This window comes from Nematolebias whitei, chromosome 6 (assembly GCF_014905685.2).
Source record: "Nematolebias whitei isolate Nwh7 chromosome 6, NemWhi1, whole genome shotgun sequence".
NCBI lineage: Eukaryota > Metazoa > Chordata > Actinopteri > Cyprinodontiformes > Rivulidae > Nematolebias > Nematolebias whitei.
This window is the reverse complement of record NC_056503.1, coordinates 10,080,408-10,089,085: the sequence shown is the minus strand read 5'-3', so window position 1 is coordinate 10,089,085 and position 8,678 is coordinate 10,080,408. Positions and strand designations below refer to the sequence as shown.

General features: G+C 40.1%; 1 protein-coding gene across 1 annotated transcript in view; it reads right to left on the bottom strand.

The window, feature by feature from the left end:
- gria4a (glutamate receptor, ionotropic, AMPA 4a) overlaps nucleotides 1-8,678 on the bottom strand; it is a 192,036-nt gene that overhangs the window by 71,333 nt on the left and 112,025 nt on the right. Inside the window, exons 10-12 of the mRNA XM_037677371.1 lie at nucleotides 6,422-6,589; nucleotides 4,899-5,003; nucleotides 4,176-4,280 (exon numbers count right to left, since the gene is read on the bottom strand). Of these exons, the coding sequence (XP_037533299.1) occupies nucleotides 4,176-4,280; nucleotides 4,899-5,003; nucleotides 6,422-6,589 (378 nt within the window). The remainder of the gene's footprint in view (nucleotides 1-4,175; nucleotides 4,281-4,898; nucleotides 5,004-6,421; nucleotides 6,590-8,678) is intronic.

The window sequence follows — 8,678 nt, the reverse complement described above, 5'->3', positions numbered from 1 at the left end:
CAGAGAACCTGACTGAACTTAGTTGGATTACTGGAGTAAACTCTTTCAGACTGCAACATTTGATACAACTCAGGATGACTATTTATATTTGATTTCATAGTTTGCAATGAGTACTTCTAAATGCAAGTATAAACATATCTTAAAATTTCATATGACAAATTCTAGTTTCATCAATCACAAACCAATCCTAAAAGCATGGCAAATAATAGCTAAGATTTAAATAGTAGCATTTTTCCGATGTCAGTAAGTTTATTTAGACTCAGACAAATGACCCTCTCAGTATTATCATTTCTCTACACTTGCTTGGTGCAGTGGTTCAGAAACCCTCTGAGAACTCAAAAACAGGAGAGGAAAGTTGACCGAGCAGGCATGACTGAGTAGATTTCCAGAGTGACAGAGCAGAAAAATGAAGATGGAAGGAGTGTGGAATCCAAAGGTGAAGAAGGCAAACTGCAGGACGCAAAACAAGTCCCGTAAACTCACCTCCCATTTACTTAGAGGCAGAATATTAACAATAATCAAAGAAACAAATGCATCTGCTCCTGATTTTACTTTGTGATAAAACCAGGAGCACAGAGTTGAGTTGGTGTCCTTTAAAAAGCAGGAAAATTCTGTAATATTTAGTTTCTACATGAAGTTGTGCAGCCAATTGTAAAACGTTAACAGAGAGCAGAGAAATCCTCGGAGAGCTCTCATCCAGCTGAGGCTTTTCTACTGAGGCAGTGTAGAAAGCAAGGCAACCCGATGCTTCTGACTCTAACATGCTGACCATGAATTTCTTTTTCATCACTACAAATAAAACAGTTTCAGTAAAATCAAAACAAAAAGTCAATTTAAGAAAGGAACACAAGAAGGGGAATAAAGAGGTAAAGAGTCTCTGTACACCGTCGGGATCAGTCTGGGTGTTGTGCCTTTCCCGAGGTTCTGTGTTTTCAGTCTCCTGCTCTGTCTCGAGATCAGTGTCGCAGCAGAGGCTTCCTCATCATCAGAGGCTGCAAAGAGGAGGAGGTGGCTGAGCTAATGTTAGTCAAGGCCTGCTGAGGTCATCCACAGAGAAACATGTGGGGAGTGAAGGTGCATGGAAGTGGAAACAAGGGATGTAGGAGCTGGCAGAGATGAGTTAAAAAAGAAACAGGACGGAGACGACCGAAATGGAAGGGGGGACGGAAGTTTGGAAAAGGTCAGTACACGAGCAGACATGAGGGGGTGGGGGTTGGGCAGCAGCACAGAAGGGAACAAACTCTGTAAACAGGACTGTGACTCATCTTATAATTTAATGCACAAATACAACCATATGAACATCAGCAGCATTAAGTTTTTTTAACAGTAAAGCCATACTAACACAACACGCACCTAAAAAAGATATACATTTTTACAAAGGGGCAGCACGGTGGCGCAACTGGTAGAGCTGCTGCCTCTCAGCGAGCAGGTCCCTGGTTCAAATCCCGGTCTGGAGGCCTTTCTGGGTGGAGTTTGCATGTTCTGTCTGTGCATGCGTGGGTTTTCTCCGGGTACTCCGGTTTCCTCCCACAGACCAAAAACATGCATGTTAGGCTGATTGGTAACGCTAAATTGTCCCTAGGTGTGAGTGGGAGAGTGAATGGTTGTTTGTCTCGTTTGTCTCTATGTGTTCCTGTGATGGACTTGCGACCTGTCCAGGGTGTTCCCCGCCCCTCGCATAGTGATTGCCGGACATGGGCACCGGCAACCCAAAATGGAAGAAGTGGGTAAAAGATAATGGATGGATGGATTTTTACAGAGTTAAATTTTGCCCTAAATATGTTGGTGTGTTTGCCTTTGTCTTCTGTGACTGATTATCGCTGTCTCCAACCACAAGAGGCAGCGTAGTGTATGATCAAATCACCATCTTTGAACTGATTCCATTTATAGCACTGCAGAACCTGCAGCCATGGACATGCTAGTAACCCTTATCAGTTGTATGGATGGGGTGATGCCCCATTGAAACAAAAATACCAAATATCCACAGCTCGAGTATTTGTAGCTCGTTTTATCTTTACGCCAAGATTAGTCTTTCGAGTTGCCTTCACTTGCATCATTTTGCACGCCTAATTGAATTAAACTGATTGGATTTACAGGAAGAAAATGGCTACCATAAAAAGAGGCTGCAGATGGGTAAAGTGACATCAAATGGAAAGCAGAGGATGTGCACACATCCACCGGAGAGTCCTCGATTATTCGTGTTGTGAGAAGGAAGGGGGGGGGATAATTAAACTGCATAGAAGAGTGGTGTCTACGCAGAAATCATTAAAAACGGCTGGACTGAGGTCATTTCTAAATGGTGATTTGAGGTCAGTTTTAAATTTGTCTGCTAATGAGACATTAGTTTAATCTTCCAAATGGACAAGTGCCACCCCCTCCTGGCTGTGCTGTGGGAGCTCTCTGCAGCTAATCATCTCCAATCGGATTTTTCCACACTGTTAATGAGACTCAATACAACTTTCCCACTGTACGTTCTCACTAGGCCTTCTGACATGCATGTATTCTCAAAAGCACAAAAAGAGGTCGACTTCAACTCTGGTTCAAGGTCAAAATATGTACGTTAGTACAAGTATAAAATAATTTGTTTGTAAAATACAAGCTTTGCACCAAAGTAAGGACATTTGTGTTCGGGTGGATTATTTCTTTGCTGCAACAATACTTCTTGCCAATGAATCTAACTCTGCACAGAAGCGTGTTTTATCCCTTTTAATAGTGCCATATTTGTAAGAAAAATGCATTTCTAGGTTGAGCAGTAGAGCTCAGAGGATGAGGGCTGCAGTGATCTATAACTTGCCAAAACTTCACTGTCATTTTACAACAGCTTATTTTACTATCAGCTCTTGTTTTGAGCTTCTGGCACCCCAGATGTTGACAGTCAGGTCAATCAGGTGCCTGACTGGTACTTGATTGTCAGCACTGTGAGTAAAAAATGACAGTCCCACATCTCCACAGTCGGGTACTGAGCTCTATCTTCCAAGATGACAACGCTCACCCCCACAGAGAGAGGTTTGTCAGAGAGAATGCCTCAAGAATTTGGAAGTGGAAAGGATGGAATGACCTGCCTGCAGTCCCGACCTCACCCCCATTGAACACCTGCGGGATCAGCTTGGGAAGGTTAGTTTCTTGTGCTGTGAGGGCAACGATAATCTACAAAACAGTTTAAATTGCTCATACTTGCTAAACTTCATGTCGGTGCTAGTGCCAACGTATCAGCACTACTGATTTTGTGAATCAGATGCAGAGATGTAGCAGATAACGGGGCAAATGATGCGCAACATTTGAAGCTAAAGGCAAACGTAGCACAGACTTGAACCCTATTCACACGGGATTAGTTTTACCTGGGACCACGTGCTATTTGTAATAATTACGGAGATTATCTGTGTTGTTGATCTCGTGCGAATCGGCCACGTCAGTAATTTGTAAAGTAAAAATTCCTCCACAAATTACCTACTATATTTTGCTGAACTCCGAGGTCCTGTGATAATACTAATCCAATGTGAAAAGGCGTCTCTGTGATTTGGACAGAAATGGGCGGGATTCGATACGTAATGAGGCATTTTTTTTGTTTCCTGGGTGCATTTTTATTTGCTTTTGGCAATGGAGGCTGCATTGGAGTGCATAAATAACCTGTTGTGTCCTGGATCAGCAAAAGCTTATCAACCCATAACGGAACACACAAGCAACACACGAACAACACATGAACACACAAGCGAATGTTACGCAATACGCAGTGCGTTAACATCATATCCGGAAGATTTCCGAAACTTTCAGCTAAATCTCAGGCATTGGTTATCCCATATGAACGCGCCACATAAAAGCAGATGTTGGGGAGTAATTTATTTAATACATGTGGTTGCTAGGTAAAACTAATCCTGTGATCATAGGGCTTTAGTGAATCAAGCATCCTGGGTTTTCAATCAATTCGGTTTAGTGCTCCTGATCTTGCTAAGAGCAAAAAAGTAACCAGGAGGGGTATATGTTTCGATGTATCATTTGAGCCTGAATCATTTATTGTCTTCATGATCTAACATGAACAAAATTTACACTGGATTCAGTGAAAGCAAAAATGTTGAGGAACTTGAAGAATGGCTTGTTAGTATTGTAGAACAGCTTCAGCAAATTATCAAAAGCTACCAAAACTATACAAAACATGAGTCAGTTACAGGGTACGTTACCATGATTGTCGTCACAATAACGGTCCGATTCTCCATCGCTGAGCTGTCGTTGGTCAGAGGGTTTTCATTCAACACAAGCTTGTCGATGTCGTTCCAGTAGCCAATCTGAGGCAATGAACACAACAGGAAATGGAATGAGCTCACGCAAGAAGACATTATTCGAAAAAACGTTAATGCAGGAGTCATGCAAAAGTAGAAATCAGGGCGAAGACACAAAACAAGCAAGAGGAAAGAACATCAAAACAAAATGTAAAAAAAGCAAACAAACAAACAAACAAATACATATGAATGGAGATTAAAACGTATGAAGTAAAAAAGAATAAGTCAAAGAATGAGCTCACTCCTCCATATTTCCCACAGGAACTATTGAAGAGAACCTTCAATAAACAGACATTGGTGCTGAAGGAACAACTGACTTGCTTGAATGTGGCATTATTTCTTCATTATAGATGCTTCATGCAAGATATTGTTCCACAAAGACCTTTAATAAGTTCTTTGAACCTGACATTATTTCTCGCAATTGAAGTTTTTCAAAGAGCTATCTACAGCAGGTAAGATATTAAATGCTCCAAAAACATCTATTTTTCATGTTTACTTTTATTGTAATTACAATGAAATGTCTAACCAATGACGTCTGCTGGATGGAGAACTTAGCATGAAGCAATGAAGCAAAGAATACATATATTTTGCTTTTCTATTCTTTAATCTATGAGGAGAGCCTACCTTGCGTGGTCCATTGCTCTTCAGCTCAAACACGTCCATAGTATAATTAATTCTTCGACCAAAGTGATCAAACTGGATATTGCCTGTGAGGCCCTGAATGCGAACCTGCATTTAGAGCGACAGTAATTGTAAACATAGAGGAGAATTAATAGTAATGCTTATAAAACAACAACAACCCTGTATACGTGTAAACTCATTATCTTTAGGGAAAAACCAATGTCACGACTTTCATACATAAAATACATAGTAAATGCACAAAATGATCCATTGATTTGCTTTTGTTTTCCATGTTGAATAAAGTGTGGGAAGGACGTTTAAAAATGTGTATTTTTAAAGAGAGTATTCACTAAAAGGAAATAAAGTTTCGTGTAAACAGAAGCAGAAGAGGAGATTCCACTCAGAATCTTTGTGGTGCACATTTACTTTGCAAAAAGTCTTAACAAGATGGGAAACTGAACCGTAAAATGAATCAAGTGTTTATGAACGTTGCACCGTCACATTCTTAATATTCATGATAAAGTATTTTTGTGCCAGAAACTGAATCCTACATAAACCTCAAATATGTTGTAGCTAGAAAATGTCTCTGGTATATAACTTTACCATACACTGTCTTGGATTATAGAAGATGGTTGTTTGTCAGTGTAAAGTCAACTGTTGGTGCAATGGATGAAGTCTTCACAGTTACATTTGTAAAAAAAATAAAATAAAATATACCAGTTCTCTGACTTACGACTGAAACAAACTGAAACTGGTATTATAGCTGAAGTTAGAGAAAAAAATAATTATCATGGTGACTTTAGTGGCCACGGCTGCGCTTTAGTTCATATTAACATATAATCTGTTAATTATAGCTTGAACCCCAATTACTATGTGCTTTGCATCAAATCTGCCCATTTTATGAACCTCTGTGTTGTATTTATGGCACATCTAACACAAAAGCACAGCAGGTTTTAATGCTAATAACTGGACAACATAAATTGAAGCCCTGCAGCCAAAGTTCGAACCAAAAATATCCCCACTGAGCTCCAGCTTCATCTGCACAGCCAGGAAGAGCAGCTGCAGCTGTGCTCTAAGCCAGCAGCTGGATACTGCTGCAGATCAGCCTTTTAAAAAGAGTAATGAGCAATAAATGCATCACATGAAGTGTCACATCATCGTTCCCCTTTCTGTAATGTGTGCTGAGTGTCTCCCAAGCTTCCCAGTGTCTTTCATCCCATCAAGGGCAGCTGGAGGGCGGCTTCAGAGAGTGAAAGGATGCCTCAAATATGAACAAATTAACTGGACTGCACAAACAAACCAGTTGGAAGGAAAGCAGACGATAATATGTGTAAAAGGTGGTTAGAAACGTGTGCACAAGAGCTGAGGTTTAGTGCAAAATACACAAGTGAATTTTTTTTGGCTGTAACCTTTTAAACACACAGCAATAAAGAAGGAGATGCTTTTTGTGTAAGTTTGTGCATCGTTGTGAACATTTGTGTGAACCTTCCCTTACAGCGCAAACACAACGACAGGCTTGTGCTGACCTGTTTGAGTGCCCGCTCCATGTCTATTCCTTGGTTCCAGGGGGCTGCTGGATTGGCAAGGCAGTCCCCCGCGTTGCCACGACGACTGATGTCAATTTTCTGTCGGCGAAGAGTTCGGAAGGCTTCAGCCATTACAAGAACACCATCGTAGGTCAGTGACGAGGTGTACTGCAGCGCAAACGAAACACAAAGAGCAGGGAGGAAAAGCACTTTAGGATTACAGTGACTCAGGTTTGAAAAACACCAAAAATACATAAAATATGCAGCAAGCGAAGGAGCAGATGATTTAAATATTATGAACATTGTCCAAAAGGAAACAAAAAAGGAAAAACTTACACCAACACATAGTGAATTTGTTTTAAAAGCCATATAAATCAGCATAGATCCACTAGAATCTGTGATTTTTTATTTAAAATGAGAAATAAATTAAAAATAAACTGTTTTGTGAAATAGTCAAAGTGACTGCTGAGTGCTGAATGACTTTACTGAAATTTGCTGAACAAAGTCAAAGTAGTTTGAATAGCTGACCATTCAATGTCTATATGTTAAAATAACATATTAAGTAACAAAAATAAATAAAGAAGAGAAAATAAATATAGATAAAGCATATAAAGACATGAACAGACAAATTATGCTAAAGAAACAGATAATATGACACATGAGGAGACACTGAAAGACAAAAACTTTTTTTTTTTAACAGTAATGACACCTAAAGACAGGAGCAACAAAAAAAGGACATACAGTAGTCTCTTGCTACTTCACGGTTCGTTTATCGTGGAGCCGCTCTATCGCGGTTTTTTAAAACAAGATTGGACATGACACGCAATTGGCTGATTGATGGATGAGCCGCACGATCGGCATGGGATTTTTATTAAAAATAAATAAATTTAAATTATTTAGCACCTGCTGCACATTTGTGCAGCCCAGAGCTGCAGAAAAAGCTTCCTCCTGCACCTTTGTTCAGCTCTTACTTTAGGATAAACTTCCTGCTGCAGCTGATCAGCTGATCTGCATGCAGAGCGGAGAAGTGGGCGTGGCCGAGAGCGCTAGCAGGCGGCTGAGAGCAGAGGAGGCAGAGAGCTGAAATCATGACATTCTGTGCTCTTTTAGAGAGTTTAGAAACATTGTTTAGAATATTTCAAGAGTGTGGGAAGGGTTTAAAACACCTTTATATATACACACACACAAACACATACACACACACACACACATATATATATATATATATACTAAAATAAACTACTACTTACTACTTGTACAACTATTCGTACTTCGCGGTTTGTTACTTATCGCGGGGCTTCAGGGTACAGATCCCCCACGATAAACGAGGGATTACTGTATATTGAGATGAAATGAAGGATAAAGAGGAAAAAGACAATAAAACAAACAAACAAATCAACAAATCTGCAACGCTGAAGTAGATTTCACAGAGCAAAAAGCTTAAAACGAAACAAAAATGTAAAGTTATATTTTAATAAACATGTAAGCGTGCGTGGTTGCATCAGGGCTCTGCTCATAACCAAGCCTGAATGGTGGGTGCTATTTAAGAGTATCGTCATATATCCAACTGCCTTGACTTTAATTTGACTTCAAGTGAACAACGCTGGTGATCAGTCATCGCCTTTCATAAATGCAACACGGCTGTAAAAGTGTCGGAACTGAAAGGATTATTGGTTTTAAACATCAGCGGGCGGGAAGTGAAAGCAATTAAACTGACATTTTAAAATAAACCTGAATAACAAATTCATTTCGTTTTGATTTTTTGTGACAGTCACGTTTAGATTTCATTGCAATGTTTAAAACTCTGAAAATATCTACGACTCTTTAAGTTCACAAACATTCATAAGAGAAATAAAATGGTGTTTTGTGGTTCTGTTGTAAAGACGTTGTAACGCTTCGAAGTGAATGAGATCTGGACACATTGTTCAACAGATTCATCACAAGAGGACTACGGAGCTGCTGAGAGCAGTAAGACGGATTCAGCCCCACACACACACACACACACACACACACACACACACACACACACCATGCACTGGCTCTCAGAGTGCCGTTCAGACAGCCACAGCCAAACACACAGCAGGCTGCCTTCACATCAGGCTGGAGACAAGAAAAGAGATGAAAAAGGGAGGAAAAACAAAAAAAAAAAACGAGGTAAGTCAGCTGAGATCCTCTCTATGTCTCTGCAGGCTGTTTCACTCACGGACACGTTTTGATTTGTACCCCACAACGTGAGCTTCATGTCATCCTGTTTTCA